At 35.8% G+C, this 20,016-nt stretch overlaps 1 protein-coding gene, 1 long non-coding RNA gene and 1 pseudogene across 2 annotated transcripts; 2 read left to right on the top strand and 1 right to left on the bottom strand.

The window, feature by feature from the left end:
• The first annotated feature begins 1 nt into the window (after position 1).
• Positions 2-1,521, top strand: LOC132177109 (uncharacterized). Its single transcript, XR_009439738.1, has 3 exons — positions 2-65; positions 1,209-1,280; positions 1,411-1,521. It is a non-coding gene; the product is annotated as an uncharacterized LOC132177109 (long non-coding RNA).
• Positions 1,522-9,727: 8,206 nt separating this feature from the next.
• LOC132178309 (uncharacterized) lies at positions 9,728-12,926 on the bottom strand. Its single transcript, XM_059590756.1, is given in 10 exon segments — positions 9,728-9,892; positions 11,104-11,206; positions 11,579-11,659; positions 11,739-11,829; positions 11,832-11,868; positions 12,028-12,121; positions 12,201-12,274; positions 12,479-12,640; positions 12,733-12,792; positions 12,900-12,926. Coding segments are annotated over 10 exon segments (801 nt in total). The 3' UTR covers positions 9,728-9,820.
• A 936-nt stretch (positions 12,927-13,862) lies between these two features.
• Positions 13,863-17,313, top strand: LOC132178308 (1-aminocyclopropane-1-carboxylate synthase-like; annotated as a pseudogene).
• Positions 17,314-20,016: the final 2,703 nt, after the last annotated feature.

Below are 20,016 nucleotides of genomic sequence, written 5' to 3'. Positions count from 1 at the left end.
TGGCCAACCCACCGGCCATCTTCTCCAGTCGAAACCGGCCTGCCTCTCTCTATGTTCCTGTACTAGTGAGTCTCTCTCTGTCTCTGTCTCTATTTTTCTTTGTATCTGCTGTCTCTTTAAGTTGTCGATTTGGGATTCTAATAGTCAGATTTTTTATGTATTATGATTTTTATGAGAATTAGGAATTTTAAATTCAACGAAGTTTTCTCTACTTTTAGGGTGTAGTTGGTTTGTTGAATGCAACAATCACAATTTTGAAGAATCTCCGTGGTTGTCCTGGAGTGTTCTTTCAAATTTAATTTAGTTTTGATTTCACTGTGCAATTCGTTCATATTAACATTTAGTATTGAATTATTATTGCAGAATTAAGTGGATCGGAATACCTCTTTTCTTTTTTTTTAAAAAAAAAATTTATTGTTTTTCCTTATCCTTTATTATCATGTTCCTTTGTTTTTCCTCTTTATTGGTAGTGCCAGAATAGTCCACTTTACTATCCAAAATTACTCGTCGAGATTGGTGCCATTTTTTTGAATTTTAATTGCCTTTATGTAAGTTCTTTGGAAAAGTTGTATATATACCATTGTGGAAGAAACATGATGATCTTCTGGAGTCCGGAATATACCTTAATTAGGGTAGCGCTTGCCAGCCAGGCATCGTTAATTAAGGGCGCCTAGTTGGCAAGCACCCCTAATTAATGGCGCTTGCTATCCAGGCGCACTTAATTAAGGGCGCCTGGATAGCAGACGCATCAAAATTATTTTTAGTTATATAGGAGAATTAGCTGCTCAAACATTAAGTTATATAAAAATAACTTAAACACAATAAATGATAAAAGAGAAAGGAAGAACAACATAAAATTTGAAATTCTAATGTTGGCTTATATTTTATCCTTATCTTTTATCCTTTAATGTTGGCTTATATAACTTAAACACAATAAAAATTATTTTATTGCTGTATAAATGATAAAAGATAAAGGAAGAACAACATAAAATTTGAAATTCTAATGTTGGCTTATCTTTCATCCTTTATCTTTTATCCTTTAATGTTGGCTTATATAATTTAAACACAATAAAAATTATTTTATGCTGTTCTTCTTTTATCTTTTATCCTTTTATAGGGGAACTAGCTGCTCAAACACAATTTATTACTGTTGACTTAAGAACATATATATGATTGCATAATATACATTTGCATCTATTTATATATAGGTGAGAATGAATTAACAAATGAAGATGAGGATGCAGCTGATGCAGAAGGCGACCATTGTGGATCATCACAAAGTATGTGTAGATCTTCATATCTTAGTCAATTGTAATATAATCTAATTATATATAGGTTTGAACTTTCAAAATAGTTAGATATAAGTTTGTAATTTAATATATATATTTTTTTTGGTTTTATCATTTGCAGGTAATCGTTAAGTGACGTACGTATACTTGACCTGTTAGGTTGAGTACGTATTTGACACCAAATGCTAAGCGAACTCGTTGATATATTTTATTTCATATGTAATAAACAATTTTTGTGAACTCTTTTAATAGGTGGTACACTTTGTGTTTATGATATCGTTTTGGATATTTTATTTCATATGTATGGTATAATTTTTGTTAACTCTTTAAGATGTGGTACGTACACTTTGTGTTTATGATATCATCATTTTGGATTTAATTGTCTTATGAGATATGAGATTGTATATATGGATTAGATATGTATTGTGAGATATATATGTATAAGATTGTATGAGATTGATGAATGGAGAAAATATTTATGGATTAATCCAATATTTATGGAGAAAATACGCAATACAATATTGTATTGCATATTGTATATCAGAAGAAAATAAAAAATATATATGGATTGCATGGGAAAAATATTTTCTTTAAATATTAATTATTGGAGGCGCTTCGCAGTGTAGAAGTGCTTCCATATAGAAATAGGGGCCCTTTACACGCAAGCGCCCCCATTTATGAAAGGGGACGCTTGCCCACCTGAGCGCCCCCTTTTTAGAATGAGGGCGCTTCCTAGGTAAGCGCCCCCTTTTTTAGGCAAGTGCCCCCATTTATGAAAGGGGGCGCTTGCCCACCTGAGCACCCCCTTTTTAGAATGAGGGTGCTTCTTAGGTAAGCTCCCCCTTTTTTAGGCAAGCGCCCCCATTTATGAAAGGGGGCGCTTGCCCACCTGAGCGCCCCCTTTTTAGAATGAGGGTGCTTCTTAGGTAAGCGCCCCCTTTTTTAGGCAAGCACCCCCATTTATGAAAGGGGGCGCTTGCTCACCTGAGCGCCCCCTTTTTAGAATGAGGGTGCTTCCTAGGTAAGCGCTCCCTTTTTTAGGCAAGCGCCCCCATTTATGAAAGGGGGCGCTTGCCCACCTGAGCGCCCCCTTTTTAGAATGAGGGTGCTTCCTAGGTAAGCGCCCCCTTTTTTAGGCAAGCGCCCCCATTTATGAAAGGGGATGCTTGCCCACCTGAGCGCCCCCTTTTTAGAATGAGGGTGCTTCCTAGGTAAGCGCCCCTTTTTTTAGGCAAGCGCCCCCATTTATGAAAGGGGATGCTTGCCCACCAAAGCGCCCCCTTTTTAGAATGAGGGTGCTTCCTAGGTAAGCGCCCCCTTTTTTAGGCAAGCGCCCCCATTTAAAAAGGAGTCGCTTCCTAGGCAAGCGACCCCTTTTAAAAAATGGGATGCTTGCCTAGGAAGCACCCTTATTTTAAAAAGGGGGCACTTGCCTAGGAAGCACCCTTATTCTAAAAATGGGGCGCTTGATTAGGAAGTGCCCCCTTTTTTAAATGGCGGCGCTTGCTTAGGAAGTGCCCCCATTTAAAAACGGGGGCGCTTGCCTAGGAAGTGGCCCCATTTAAAAAAGGGGGCGCTTGCCTACGAAGCGCCCCCATTTAAAAAAGGGGGCGTTTTTCACAACTAAGCGCCCCCTTTTAAAAAGGGGGTGCTTTGTTCCAAACGTTCCATTTTCGAGGTGTTTTTTTGTAAAAAAACGTCTCAATCTTAAATTCTAGTCGCCATAAAAACCGACATGTCCCAAGTGCCCCTAATCAAGCGTTGCGAAATCAATAGGGACATTTTTTTAGCCAAAAATGCCCCAAATAACCATGTCACTAAACCTTGTTTTTTTTGTGGTGTATTAAGCAAAAGCTTCTTTGTGGTTTGTTTCCAACCCTAATTGGATTTAATTGTGATCTATCCTACTTGAAAGGAAGAGAGCAGCAGAAAGAGAAAGAGAAAGAAAAAAGAAGGAAAAAAAGGAAGCGGTGCAGGAGAATATGATGGGTATTAGGGTTTAGTTAGAGTTAGGATAAAATTGCGGGTCGGTGCGAGTATCCGGTAAATTAGAAAACTTATATTCACAACCCGACCCGACCTCCCCGAATATCTTAATATATAACACGAATCCGCCTTTTTATGAGAAAATCCGAGCGGGACGGGTCTTGCTGGTTTTGCACACCCCTAGTCATAACTCCAATGACAATACAAGAAGGTCTACCACGCTAATTATTTTTGTCTCCCTCCCCGATCACGATATATATTGTAGATTTTAAAATGTCACATTTTTTATTGATAGCATTTGTCATGCCACTTTCATTGAAGTAATTTTAAAATTTATATATATATTTTTTTAAAAAAAATTGTAAGGAATCATGTCCTCTTGATGTATGTGATATTGGCATCTATCATGTTCCATTCCAAGAAGTGTTATACATTTATTTTTCACTTATTTATTGTTTATTTTTGTGCTAGTTTATCATAAAATCTTTAAAATTCATATGTGATCTTACAAATTTCATAGCAAATTTGATCATCTCTTATACGGAAATAGACAAAAAATAAAAATTTGAAAACCATCTCTCACTTAAATTCCTAGATCTAAGATCCTATGTTTTTCTTCCCTTTCTTCGTCTCAATAATTAAGTTGCCTCGAAGTCACGGCCGGCAACTCTAGTAATTTAAGGCCTCGTTTGGTTTGTGGAATATGCATTCCAATAGGAAAATGAATAAGTATTGTTGGGAATAGAAGATGTTGGAATGGAATAATTATTCAAATTCTTTAGTTTGGTAGCAAATATATTTCATAATTGGAATTGAACCAAAATTACAAAAAAGCCAATATAATTTCTAATTTTTCCAAAATTAAAAAAAATAAAATAAAAAAGAAAAACCTTATGGGTGGCTGGCCACCACCAAAAGGTTTTTATTTTTTATTTTTTTATTTATTTTTTAAATGGTTTTTTTTTTTTTTTTTTTGAAAACTTAGTCATTTCCCTCAGGAATACCTATTCCTATCAATTTTTTTTGGAGGAATAGTTATTCTGGTGTATAAGGGATTAATGATGTCCATGAGAATAACTATTTCTAGGAATAGACTCTTACCAAATAAAATAATGACTATTCCATAAAAATAGCCATTCTATTTTAGGGGTTTATTCCGCAAACCAAATGAGCCCTAAGTCTTATTTTAACTCCAAAAATCATTTAGGATATAAATATGGGATAGTAGCTTAGTTTATTTTCAAGAAAGAATTAGGGGAAACTTCAGTTTGACCTCCTGAACTTCTAACCAATTTGACAAAGCCCCCTTCAACTTTCAAATATCTCATTTTGGACCCCTAAACTTTGATTTGCTCTCACTTTGGACAACTCTGTTAGTTTTTAACGTTAAACTCAAACTGTTTGACTTTTGTGCCCATTATACCCCCACTCAGTCCACTTGAAATTTCGAAAACGCCCAAAACTACAGCACCCACCCCTAGCCCAAAACGACATTGCTTTGGGAATTACAATTATATATATATATATTTTTCTTTTTCTTTTTTAAAAAAGAAAAAAGAGAAAGAAAATGCAAAATATTAAAAATATTAATTTTTTTTTTTTTTTAAAAAAAAAAACACCCCAACTTAAAACGGTGTTGTTTTGCTGGACCACCCCATTTTTGGTCAAGGGGGTGGTCTGGCCACCCCAAAAGGCCAAAAAATAAAGGGTTTTGGGATGGGTTTGGGCTAGGACCACCCCCAAAAGTCCCAAAGCCATTCACTTTTTTTTTTTTACTTTTCGTTATGACCACTTCCCCATTAATGGTTTGATTCATTGACAGGCCATGAGGGTGGCTCCAACCACCCCCCTTGGCCAAAAATGGGGTGGTCCGGCCACCCCAAATTTTCTTTTCTTTTATTTTTATTTTTTTTAATATTTACGTTTTTTTCTTTAAAAAAAAAAAAAATTTAATGCCCAAAACGGTGTCGTTTTGGGCTGGGTGGGTGCTGAAGTTTGAGGCCCAAAACGGTGTAGTTTTAATGTGAGGGTATAATGGGCATAAACAGAAAACCGTTTGATTTTAACGTTTGAAACTAACAGAGGGGTCTATAATGATAGAAATTGAAAGTTTAAGAGTCCAAAGTGAGATATTTGAAAGTTGAGGGGGGCTTTGTCAAATTGGCTGAAAGTTCAGGGAGCCAAATTGAAGTTTACCCAAAGAATTATTATTCAAAAGCTTGTTTGTGGTTTGTTTCCAACCCTAATTGGATTCAATTGTGGTCTCTTCTACTCGAAAGGAAGCGCGCAATAGAAAGAGAAAGAAAAAAGAAGGAAAAAAAGGAAGCGGTGCAGGAGAATATGATGGGTATTAAGGTTTAGTTAGGCTTAGGATAAAATTGCGGGGCGGGTTGGGGCGAGTATCCGGTAAATTAGAAAACTTATATTCACAACCCGCCCCGACCTGCTTGAATATCTTAATATATAACACGAATCCGCTTTTTTATGAGAAAATCCGGGTGAGATGTGTGGGTCGGGTTTTGTGGGTCGGGTTTTGCCCACCCCTAATCATAACTCCAATGACAATACAAGAAGGTCTACAACGCTAATTATTTTTGTCTCCCTCCCCGATCATGATATATATTGTAGATTTTAACTAATGATAGCATTTTTCATGCCACTTTCTTTGAAGTAATTTCAAAATTTATATTTTTTTTAAAAGAACAAATTGTATGGAATCATGTCCTCTTGACGTATGTGATATTGGCATCTATCATGTTCCATTATAAGAAGTGTTATACATTTATTTTTCACTTATTTCTTGTTTATTTTTGTGCTAATCTATCATTAAAATATTTAAAATTCATATGTGATCTTACAAATTCATAGCAAATTTGACCATCTCTTATACCGAAATAGACAAAAAATAAAAATATGAAAACCATCTCTCACTTAAATTCCTAGATCTAAGATCCCATATTTTTCTTCCCTTTCTTCATCTCAATAATGAAGTCGCCTTGAAGTCATGGCCGGCAACTCTAGTAATTTAAGGCCTCGTTTGATTTGCGGAATATGCATTCCAATAGGAAAATGAATAAGTATTGCTAGGAATATAAGAGGTTGGAATTGAATAATTATTCCAATTTTTTAGTTTGGTAACAAACATATTTCATAATTGGAATTGAATCTAAATTACTAAAAAGCCCATATAATTTCTAATTTTTTCAAAACTAAAAGAAACAAAATAAAAAAGAAAAACCTTGTGGGTGGCCAACCACCCCATGAACTAGGCCACCCACAAGGTTTTTTTTTTTTTTTTTTTTTTTTTTTAAGTTGGAGAGAAAATATAGAAAAAAAAAATGGTTTTTTTTTTTTTTTTGAAATACTTAGTCATTTTCCTCTGGAATAGTTATTCCTCTCATTTTTTTTAGAGGAATAGCTATTCTTGTGTGTAGGGGATTAATGATTTCCACATGAATAATTATTCCTAGGAATAGACCCTTACCAAATAAAAGAATGACTATTCCATAGGAATAGCCAATCCATTCCAGGGGCCTATTCCGCATACCAAACGAGCCCTAATTCTTATTTTAACTCCAAAAATCATTTTTGGACTTGAAGGGTTACCCTTTTTTCTTTTTTGTTTTAGAATCCTAAACATATTAATTTACATATTAAATTGACTAAACGTATTAATACATAATAATTTAATTTATATTATTTGTTTCCTTATTTGACTCGGACATTAATAATACTTAATTTATTGAATAATTTATATATGGAAAACTCTTGAAATATAATTAACACAATTAATGAACCGGTTTTTTAAGAAAAAATCGATTCACTCTTAAAAAACCAGTTTTGCCTTTAAAAAAAATGGATTCACGCCACATGTCGCAATTTTAAGGCACTTCTGGGAGGGATTTCGGCTTATATATATATGATTTGGCATCGGTAAGAATTTGGGAGAAAATTATATAAAGAGAAATGCTTGGCTTCATTAAAAAATCCATCTTTTGGCCATTTAATCCTAGGTGGCATGACCCATTTTAAAATTAATAGATTTTAAAGGGCCATGCCACAATAAAAAATGAAAATGGGTCATGCCACCTAGGATTAAAATGGCTAAAAGATGAACTTTTTAATGAAACCAAGCATTTCTCTTATATAAATATAAAAGAAATATTAACTTATGGCCATTGTTGTTCAAGTACCTGAATTGAATACTTGTTGAATGTTTGCTGAATTCACAATCCCATAACCTTCAATTCGCAATCCTAGAACCCTCACTTTGTTGGAGAGTGATAAATAAGAATTTTTGGCCTGTATGTTTTTCACGTTAAAGATGTGATCAATGGATATCACATGCTTGTCTTTTATATAGGCCAAGACCTCTATTCATTTATCTTACGTTGCTTCCTTCCATCAAGGGAGACAACACTTGGTAAAAATAAAACACCTTTTCACCTTTAGTAGTTAACTATACTTTAATTACCCAAAGTTTTTTGTTTAATAAAAACTATATATAATATACTATATACATATAATATATGTGACATGCATGTGGGCCACCTTAAGTCTCCTGATAGAAGATTAATTCTAATAGCATCTTGAAACAAAGTTTTTGGTATGAAATAATAGGAACCTGTAACATTTTGCTGACATTGCTGGCACCAAATACCTTGTACACGTTAGCAAACTTTTGGTGTTCATTGCTGGAAAGTAAGGGGAAAAAACACAACCCCATCACCACTCCTCATAACCTTGGATGCTGCGCATGATGAAGGAGCACCTTGTTTTTATAAACTAAATTAAATTAGAGAAAGTTCCTATAAAGACTAGATGACTATTTTATAAACTAAAAAATTAGAGAAAGTTCCAACCAAACTATTATTTTTTTTTCTAATGCATTATGCCATATCAAATGAGCTTATGCAGCCAGCCACACATATATCCTTTTATTCTCTCATTTACTTCACCTACTTACTTTTTATATCTTACTTCACTCTCAAGTCATAAGAGATCGAACCATTTTTGGAAAGCCTGCGAACCCGAAAGGGTAGATTGTCCATTTCATGTGTAGTTTTTCGAAATATTTTATTGGGATTCCAAAAGAAGACTACAAAAAACACACACTAACCCGATCATAGTTTTTGTTGTGCATGCATTTGTGAAGTTTGTATCACACATTGAAAAAGAATTAAAAGAAAATAGTAGTTAATATACTTAAATAGACACAAACTCATTGACTTAAGCTTTTAGGTTGTAAGTGGTGTCCAAATATATATATTAACTTACTCTTATTTGACTCTCCTTGTGTTTCTCTCCTCGACAGTTTTGCTTTTCAAAGTTTTTGTTCTAAATTTATGCTCTTGGATCTTCAACATATATGAAAACACATATATGAAAACAATTTTAACCCTTTCGGCTATATATATATATATATATATATATATATATATATATACACACTGTTCTTATAAAATATTCACCACAGAAAATTATTAAGTTATTTTCTTATCTTATTATTAAGTTATTCATGCACATCCAAAGTTGGCAATAGTGATTTTTATTTTTTATTTTTGCTTATTTAAGTCAACTACTGGCCCAACAAGATTACAAAATGCAACTCGCTATCGCAAGTGATTGATGCAATATTAAATTATACAACCATCTTTTTTTACAAATTCAATAGATCAACCATTAGATTTGTGAACTCATATGAATTTCATACAAATTCAATGATGAATTTATCCGTTTACTATATGAGGATAGTTAAAAGATAGTTGAAAAGGAATGAATTCTATCATTTCTTTTAAATACACCCAATTTAGCATCCATTAAACCATGTGGTAAACCCAAAACAAGCTGAAGTTGGTTATCTGTATTATCAAATTTGGAGATAATCACCTATTTATTTGTAGAGGATCTTATATTTATTTGGCGGATATACAAAATGATGCCAACTTCACTAGAGCCATAAGACTCTTTACTTTGAAAAACATGCAAACTAATTAACCTTAACCCGAAAGAACTGACCGGCTAGGACACTTTCATCAATTGTACAACTTCTATACAATCTGACTAATATTTTCTTTTTAAAGATCATAAACTCGTGAGCCGGTTTCATCGGTAGATAATCATTGTATGAATTTACTATTAGAACGACCCCTCTCAGAAGGAGGGGTCGTTTGAACAGTACTGTTCAAACGACCCCTCCTTCTGAGGTGGGTCGTTTTACTATTAAAATGACCCATGGTAGAGTCGCTTTTGTTAAAACGATCGACCCCATCCCAGAGCGTTCCTAGCATAAAGATGTTTTGTAGTGGAATAAGCAACGGAATCTTTGTGTTAAACTGTTAAAGCTCAGACCATAAGATTTATTAGTTCCATGATCAAGTTACGATTCTGAATCAGCAAAGAATGCAACTCTTTTCTGGTCTGCCCTCGTACGCACAACAAATGAAAGCAATATAATGTCAATAATGACCACCAAAAAAGAAAGAATCAACCATAGTTTGTCCAGGCAGGAATATGAAGATTGTGTCTCTCCTTTGAGAACATAATCAACATGCTGAAGGCAAAGTTTGATATGGATTATCAAACGCAGCAGCATTGCCAGGACGTGATAATACAACCTACATAAAGGGAAAACCACAATATTTCAAAGTACAGCTCCAAACAGTATGCAATAAATAAACTATTATGACAAGTGAGAGAAGTCTCAAACAGCTTCGTTCAGTGAAGGAGATATGGGCTTAATTATAAGAGAATATGATTACCAATTGCAAGCATTATCATTATTTAAGTAGGCTGAAAAGAATTTTAGAACCTAAAATTTGGCCCAAATTTGGTTTTTGTCTTTGAAATATATAAAGTTCCTAATTTCCTCCCTGAAATTTTTTAAACATAGCAATGTCATCCTCCTATTTATCTGCCATGCATGTAAATGAGGTTATAATTGTGTCTCATTAAAACCCTTTATGAGTTACGGATTGAGATTCCTTGCAATAACTCTAATCTAAAACCCAAAATCTATCACTTTATCAATGCATATCAAAAACTGAAATTCTCTCTTTTCAACGTCGAACCCTACCTCCACCACGACCACTGTAGTTCCAACATCACCACAACCATCACCACCACACCCCCATTATACCACCACCACCAAAAGCTCTCTCTCTCTCTCTCTCTCTCTCGGTGGTGGTGGTAGATTAGTAGTGGCGATCTAGCAATGACAATGGAGCTACAGTGGTCATGGTGGAGGTAAGAGTTGGCGGATGACATTGCACACACAAGACTTCAATCCATGAGTTACATGTACACTTTAATTCATGGATGATGGATGGCAGGATGACATTGCTATATTTAAATTTTCAAGGACAAAATTAAAACTTTTTCAATATGAAGGACAAAAAAAAAAAAAAAAACGTATCTAATCCAAATTTAAGAACCAAAAATCAACATTTTACATTAAATTGTTTCTAATCAAGGTTTCTATAAACACTCATTTCTATACTAGTAAAAACTATGTAAAATATACCCTTCTCATTGTTATAAACACTATGCAGAATATACCCTTCTCTTTGTTATCTCCATGATCTGAAGCAAAACAATGATCTTATATCTGGGAATATTTTGCTTATTCCTTTCATATATACTGCATCTAGTTTCACCGAGCAAAATAAAAATGTGAATTATGAAGTATGATTTCATCTCCCATGGAAACAAAGCAATAGTGGTTCTTAGTATTTTACACAAGTTGATGTTCTTAACAGATTATTCAATACTTTCTAAAGTATTTAACAAGGGACATGGCAAATAGCAGTTGTTCATCAAGTATATATACCTGATAATTTCCAAGTGTATGCGTCTTAAAACCAGCCGCACAATAATCAAAGTAATATTCCCTCCGAATGAATTTTTCACTAAACCCGAGAGTGAGGATTTTGCTGAAAACACAAAAATTAATGCCACAATATCAAAATACAAAACTTGTTTATAGTCTTCATGTAATATCATTGAACATAATAATAGATTTCCAGCATAATGGCTTAAAGAACAACATGAAATAAAATAAATATGCCAACTTGCTACACTTAAACCAGAGTCCAGTGACAATCTTATCCCTTTCATCAGTTTTAGCCACTCCAATGCAGCAAACATGTGATCTTCCTAGTAATGGAAGTTAAAATGTGAAAATATATGTTCCAAAAACTCTTTTCTTTTGGTCGGACATGAATAGCAAGGTCCAAAAACTCAAAACTACAAGGACTTCAGATGCTAGAACAATTTTCTTTTTCTACAGAGTTTAGACCACTTACCCCTGCTTCTCAAGAAAATTCTTTCTCCAGTATCTGAGTGTTTGGTAGTAATGAATCCCTATGTTCTCTAGGTCCTCCACACTGCAGTTACCAAATTTCTGTTAATTATGCAGAGAAATAAATATTAAACAAAAAATAACTCTACAAAATAAACTTGTACCAGAGTCTGGATGCAGCAGCCATGGCTGATGTTACTCTACTTAATGAAGGAAGGCATCCACCAGGAAATATATATTCCTATATGAAATCTGCCTGTACTCATCATAACGTTCATCTGGTATTGATATGAACTAAAACAAGACCAACAACCTATAATGGTTAGCAATGTATTTAAATTAAACTCGTAAAAGAGATATAGAGACCAACAAGGCATTCTGTAATCATGAAAATATAATCAAACAGGGGAATGAGAGAGGACACAAGCTCTTTTCTTTCCATCCTATCATTACCTGCAGAACAAGAAGCCCATCTTCTGCTAATACCGATTCACAGCAAGCAAAAAATGCTTCCATGAATTCATGGCCAACAGCTTCTAGCATCTCACTGAAAAAATGCTATCCAAGATCATGTTCTTTGCTGAGGAAGTTATGTCAGATATGAATTCAGTGTCAAAGGAACTTACCAAGATATGATTGTGTCATATTTGAGGGTATTAAGCAATTGGCGGTAGTCGCAAAGAAGAAATTTAATGCGGTCCTGGTAATAGAGTCGATTAAAATTAAATTCAAAATGACTTGTGAAGAAAAGTGTATGATAAGAGATGCCAGATTCAATCAGATATTCTATGACAAGAGAAGAACCAGAGAGTGAAACTCTCATTCTCTAGGAACCCTGCATAATAGAAAACATATGGCTTAACACATGTCAAACTCTCATTCTCTAATTTCAATATGTCAATACCTGAAGGCCAGCTTCTTTCACATTCATTTCCGCAAATTTCAATTGCTCCTCAGACAGAGTGATGCCAGTGTACTTGCATCCAGTTCGTTTGACAACTTCAATAGCTAAGCTTCCCCAACCACACCCAATCTCAAGAACTTCATGATTTTTATCAATTCTTGCCTGAATTAATCGAAGAGAAATGAATTGTACAACTCTTACATTACACCAAGAACATTTTCAAATTTTGATGACTCCAATTGAACGAGTCGTACCTTTTCAATCAGAAGAGAGATCTTTCTCAGTTGTGCAACCTTTAAGTCTTCATCTTCCTTCTATGAAATGTTTTAACACATAAATAAATATAAGTTAAAGAAATGGAATACGTGGAAGAAAATTATGCTTGCTTGATCATAAATCATCGAATGGTTTTGATCCTGACCTTTAATACAGCACAGGAGTATGCCATTGTTTCATCCAAGAACAGAGCAAAAAGGTCATTACTCTAGCAACATAACAAAGAGAACTCATAAGCTTCTGCCTGTTACAAGAGGAAACTAAAATCCAGCAAAAAAGAAAACATCCAGTCTCAAACTGAACACATTTTAACACATTTTAACTCATTTAACACAATCACCTTTTACAAATTCATGGGGTAGGCAGGCTACTGACTATAAGGGAAACTAAAGAGGGTAGAATCTCTTGTAAGATTGATGTTATAAATGCTAACTGATAAAGAGAAAACCCTAATTTACATCTTCCAGTGAACTAAAATTGATAAAAGTTTCTAAAAAATACGTACTCCCAATAACCTATATGAACTTTTTACAATGCCGGAAAAGCTTGAAACAATAAAGCCAAAAGACCACCATTTAAGAACTTTTTAAGATAATTCGACAGTTTTAGATTTCCGACAGTTTTATTCTCTCGTTTATTAGTAATTTAAACAATAAATATGAATAACTGGACAAGTTTTAGGCTGTCTGTACTTCTATTTGGACAAATGAGTTTAATAACGACTCTCATATGTATTGTTCGAATTAATTTAAATAATAAATTAGTGGGGATCCGGATCCAACTAGTTGAATGATTGGTGGGGGCATGATCACATCCAATTTGCAGTGGTCCTCAACTAAAAGGGTTTACTAAAGGTTTTACTCTCATACAAACCTCCAAACCAATTTTTGACAAAAAATTGGAAGATACTAGAGGAAAATGATCAGCCCCATCTTCCTCGAAGAAAAGCCCCTTGTTCTCAATTTTGAGCCAATTAGCATTAGTCAAAGATCCAGAAAAAAAAAAAAATTGTAGTTGACTGACAGCACCACTTGAGTCAAAGGGTAAAGAATTTTCTTTTCAAAATGCCTGTAACAGTCAAAACAATGAGAAAAGCAATTACGCACTGATGGTTAAACGGTCAATAATTTGGATTAGTCAATGACAAAGAAAAGTATTTGTATTTAATATGGTTCCAAATTTTTACATAGATATATGCAAGACCTCTAGAAACATACAAAACATATAATTAATCTCTATATATGCAGGAGAAATGCTAAAACAATTTGGCTTTTTTATTGCAGTTTTGATCGGGATTTGAGATGGAGAACAGGAGTACAACTCCTTCCAGTAGTCTGTGAAAGCTCTAACAATTTCAAGGTGACAAGAGAAGCTTTGGAAGCTGCCTATGAGAGAGCTGAAATGGAAAACATCAGAGTAAAAGGTTTGCTGATTACCAATTCATCAAACCCTCTTGGCACTATATTAGACAGACAGACTCTAATAAAACTTGTAAGCTTCATCAATGAGAAGAGCATCCACTTGATCTGTGATGAAATATATGCTGCAACTGTCTTCAGCCAGCCTGGTTTCGTAAGCATATCTGAGATTCTAGAGGAAGAAAAGTGTTAAGAATATTACTTGTTATTTACTTCTTTAGGTATTATTAGTCTACTAGGTTTACCTTTTCTTATTCTACTAGGTTTACCTTTCCTTATTCTACTAGGTTTACCTTTCCTTAATCTATTAGGTTACTTGCCTCTCTATAAATAGAGGCCTCTGTATTCATTATTATAATTAGAGTCAATACAATGTAGTCCATTGTGTGCTTTCGCTCTCTCTCTCTTCTCTCTCTTTCTTCCGCTTCTAATATATTATCCAATATATTTAACATGGTATCAGAGCCACCTTACTGTGGCCTCCAATAAACGTCTTTGACGTTTTCCGGCGCCGCCAGTGTTATCCGGCGAATCCTTCTCTCTGATCCTCACGGTTCTCTATCTTCTCCTCGAGGTTTTCAGCGTATCACTATACCGCTTGAAAGCCCGGAAGATAACCGTCCCAGAGCCGCCGCACACAGCCATATCGGAGCCCACACGCGCCCTCACGCGCCGCCCAAAGGTTCGGCAATTCCGCCTCTGCCGTCCAGCCACCGGCCGCCACGGTGGTCCGATTGCTTCCCTCAGGCCATCGATCGATAGATCTGCTCCCCAGGATTCCAGAACAGGCCTCAGATCCTCCATACCACCCTTCACGCGCCGTCACGCGCCCCCAGAAGGTCCGCGCGTCAGATCCACGCGCCAGTACAAGACTCCTCCGTTCGCGCGTGTACCACACGCGCCACCGCACACACGTGCCACGCCATTCTTGCCACGTCAGCCCTAATTGCCACGCCATCCTTGCCACGTCATCATAGACACGTCAGCCCTGATTGCCACGTCACCCCTAATTGCCACGTCAGCCATAATTGCCACGTCAGCCCTAATTGCCACGTCATCAGTGCCACGTCAGCCTGTGTGCCACGTCAGCAGTATCAAGTCAAACCTTACCACGTCAGCGTTGACTTTTCAATCGTTGACCGTTGACTTTGACTTTGACCACTGAAAAAGTTGACCAGGTGTTTCCTACTCAATTTTTCATCATGATTTCAAATTTGTGGTCTATTTTTACTTTTGGCATCTCTATATGGCAGAAAACAAGATTCTTCTTCAAATTTAGGCGTTTGTTTTATGCGGTTCAAGTTGGTTTATGCTTGTTCAATTCGGTTTTATAGCATGTTCTTTGGCGCAATTCAATCCGGTTCATTCTTCTTGCGGATGGCACTCTCGGGTCAGACCAATCTTTCCTTAGGTCCATGGGTTTTCGGGCCAAAGAAGCCTCTTTCAACCGGCCCACTTATGCCTTGTCAAATGCCGCCATCACCGGTCACTGAATAGCCTCTTCAACCGGCCATTTTTCTCCTTACTTAGTTCAGCCGACAAGGCGAGACGGTCCAAGGGTTTCAGGCATGATTAGCCTCTTCAACCGGCCCTGCTTATCTCAGCCGACCAGGCGAGATGATCTACTAGTTAGATGAATTAGACTTTATCTCAGCCGACAAGGCGAGACAGTCCAAGGGTTTCAGGCATGATTAACCTCTTCAACCGGCCCTGCTTATCTCAGCCGACTAGGCGAGACGGTCTACTAGCTAGAATTTTTGGGTCAGACTTTAGCTCAGCCAATCAGGCGAGACGATCCAAGGGTTACGGGCCAAACAAGCCCCTTTTAACCGGCCCTACTTATCTCAGCCGACCAGGCAAGACGGTCTACTAGCTAGAATTTTTGGGTCAGACTTTAGCTCAGCCGATCAGGCGAGACAGTCCAAGGGTTACGGGCCAAACAAGCCCCTTTTAACTGAACCTACTTTTCTCAGCCGACCAGGTGTGCTACTTCATTACTAGTATATGGTTTTCAAGTCAAATTATAACCAAGTGAACCAAGCTCCAGCTTAAATGCATTGCTCAAATTCAGGCAGAATCCACGGGTCTCTAACAACTTTTATGGCGTTACTTCGGCAATTGTTTCGACACAAGCAGCTTTTTCGGCGAATTCCTTTTTCTTTCCCTTTTCGTTTATCCAAACTCAAGTTTACACATTGAGTTTGAGGGGGGATTGTTAAGAATATTACTTGTTATTTACTTCTTTAGGTATTATTAGTCTACTAGGTTTACCTTTCCTTATTCTACTAGGTTTACCTTTCCTTAATCTATTAGGTTACTTGCCTCTCTATAAATAGAGGCCTCTGTATTCATTATTATAATTAGAGTCAATACAATGTAGTCCATTGTGTGCTTTCGCTCTCTCTCTCTTCTCTCTCTTTCTTCCGCTTCTAATATATTATCCAATATATTTAACAAATGGCGTGCAACCTTGATCTCATCCACATTGTTTATAGTCTTTCAAAGGACATGGGGTTCCCTGGATTTAGAGTTGGGATTGTCTATTCATACAACGATGCTGTAGTACAATGTTGTCGTAAAATGTCGGGCTGGTTTCCTCACAAACACAACATCTGATTGCATCTATGCTGTCGGATGATGCTTTTGTCGACAGATTTATAGCAGAGAGTGCTGAAAGGTTGGGAAGTAGGTATAAGTTCTTCACTTGCGCGCTCTCTTGCTCAAGTAGGCATTGATTGTTTGAAGAGCAATGCAGGCCTGTTTGTGTGGATGGATTTGCGTCACCTGCTAAAAAACAAGACATTTGAAGCAGAGATGGAGCTGTGGCAAGTGATAATAAAGGACGTTAAGCTCAATGTTTCTCCTGGTTCTTCTTTTCACTGCTCAGAGCCAGGGTGGTTCAGGGTTTGCTTTGCTAACATGGATGACAGCACCATGGAAGTTGCTTTGAATAGAATCCAAACCTTTGTGCATAAAAATAAGGATGTCAGAAATTCCATTAAGAGAAAGCATTGGAACAGCAATCTTAGACTCAGCCTTAAAAGTAAAAGAGTGGATGATATCATGATGGCACAGAGCATGCGGTCTCCTCACTCTCCTATACCTCAATCACCTCTTGTTCGAGCCAGGACTTCGCCGTAAAAGACAGTGACTTTGCACCATTAATAGGCAACTTCCTAGATAAAGGCAGACACATTCTTTAATTTATTTTAAGTCAGGCTAAATAGCTGGGCAGAAAAATTGTTAGCTCCTGTTAACATAATGTGTGTTTAGTGGTGCTTTCGTTCTAATGGGGATATGATGGTTTCAGCATCCCCCAGCTTCTGTTTCTTTCCTGAGTGCATTTTTTTTTTCTTTTTTCACATTCCAAGTGGGGGTGTAAAAAGTTGTTTATATTTTCTAAGAAATTTCTTTGTAAGCATTCATTTAATTTGTAATGTTTGTTTGTTTTTGTTTTTTTTTTTCGAATGAGATTATCGACTCTTCGAATGTGATTTTTTTTTTTTAATGATAAATGATGATTTGATCACCTTAAATTAAGGGATTATTTATCTCACTCTCACTCTCACTCTCATACTCTCTAAGTGTTTATTTTTTGACGTTGACCTAAAAATTATCATTGAATTTTTTATTAATTAATTATTATTGAATTTTGGATTCAATAGCATTTTTTAGTGCGTGGTCCGTGTATATGTAGTGGATTCGGCTTGGGTTTGGGTACCTTCACAACGGCCCATAATATAAACAAGTCGGAGCCAAACCAAAAGATACCACCTGCACGGGATGGTTTCCAACAACCACCAACATGGGTTGAGAAATCAAATTCCCATTTGCTCCTAATTTTTATATATCTATTTATATATAGCTAAAGTTTGGATACTTTTTTTTTAACAAGTACTTGCCCCAAATGGATTCACTTTCAGAATAGCTCAGGACCTAAAAATTCAAAAATCAAATCCAATCGGCCAGTCCACCTCAAGAGAGGATTTCCGACAATCAACAACATCAACTGGGTAATTAGAATCTCAATTATACCACCAACGGCTAGAAAATTCCTAATCTTACCAAACAAAAGAAGGGTACCCAACCGTTGGATTTTGTGTCCATCCTACGGTCTGATTTCAATAAAGAATTAGACCGTTGGGCATTCTTTAAAATTCAAAACTCTGTAGATAAATAGAAAGCTCAGAGGGTGAGAGAGAGAGAGAGAGAGAGATTGTGGCATTTGGGGTGGACGAGGTGGCGTATGCAAGTGTTTCTGTCATCGATGTTGTCGAGCTTTGGAGGAGTTTTTGGCTATGACGCCCAAGAACAATAACAAGAACAAGAAAAGGAAATGGCCTCAAGAGCTATTGTTCCTCTGCAACTGCAACATCCCGGAGGGAGGAGGTACTTCCAATTCCTTTTTGGGTTTCGACCCCATCTCTGTTGGTTTGCATTTTCTATCTGTTGGTTTTTCTATCTGTTACTAACACATAAATGTATATACTAATGAAGGTGATCAGTTGTCAATTGCGAAGGAGACAGGCCGAAGCCAAAGAAAAGTAGACTCAATTTGCTGCATCCATAACATACACAGTATGCTAACAAAAGGTTTGGAACAATTAGATCAAATGGCATCATTTCCATCATACCAGGTCTGCATCCCCTAATTGCCAAATTTGTTGCTTAGATATATGTATATGTGCATAAAACTGATTATTGACCTTCATATTATTTCTAAAGGAAAACATTAATTTAGTCTTCATTCTTATTACTAATGATAGAGTTGAAGCAGCATTTATGTGGTTGTAGCATTCATATTGCAAATGCACAATGTCAATAAAGCATTTATGTTATGCATATGTATTCTGCGGTTGTCCAGACTGATTATTGCTTAGATAAAGGATCATTTGCCTGGTTATATGCTCTGGGATCTCAGTAATATTTCAGTTCTGACTTCTGAGGGATCTTTGTTTGATGCAATTTATTAGAGCTTGTCATTGACGGCAGTGTGTTCTAGCTTTTCTTTAATTCTTGGAGAACTCTTTTTGGTTTTCTACTGTTTCAGTATCATTGGTGTTTTAAGGTTTGTTGCTTCTTTAATCTATGTTTGTTGCTGACTTTCTGCTCTTCTTATTCATCAAACCTCAATTTCATACTTTTTTTTTTTTCTTCCGTATTGCAATATGTTATTATTGTTTGATGCTAATAAAATTAAAAAAAAATCCTTTCTTTCCCTCGTTCCGTCGTTTTACTCATCTTTTTTCCCTTTTATTATATTAAATGTGAAATAATAAAATAAACACAAAAAATTTTACGTGGTTCCGTTAACGACCAACATCTATAAATGAAGCCCAAAAGAGCTATATTATGTTTTTATTGCTTGATTTCTTTTATAATACATGACACTCTTATTTATAGGAAAATTAGGGTAGATAAATTTGGTAATCAAATCAAAGTAATTTGATTTATTATCATCAAATCTGATTATAGGAGATTACAAAGAAATTAAATCCCCTAATATTCTCTAACAATTTTCAACCAACTTCGGTCTCTTCTCAATTTATCTTCCTTCTCTGCTCTCTTGTTTTGCTCCTCTGTTTCCTCTCTTCTCTCTTTATCTCTCTATTTCTTTCTTTTTCAGATTCTTTTAGTCCTCCCTTTTTATCAATTTTCCTCTCTCACTCTGTGATCCTAATCAAAATTTTTCTTTCTGTTCTTTCTCTTATTATGTCATTTTGCTCATCTTCTTTCCATTTCTCTCTCCTCTCAGTCTTCTTGGCTTCTCTTCATTTTCTCTCATTTTGCTCCCCTTTATTTATTTATTTTCAGCTTCTATCTGGTTCTCTATTTCTTTCTTTC

The sequence above is a fragment of the Corylus avellana genome, chromosome ca4 (genome assembly GCF_901000735.1).
Source record: "Corylus avellana chromosome ca4, CavTom2PMs-1.0".
Lineage (NCBI taxonomy): Eukaryota > Viridiplantae > Streptophyta > Magnoliopsida > Fagales > Betulaceae > Corylus > Corylus avellana.
Note: the sequence above shows the minus strand (reverse complement) of the source record. Positions and strands in the feature narration are given on the sequence as shown.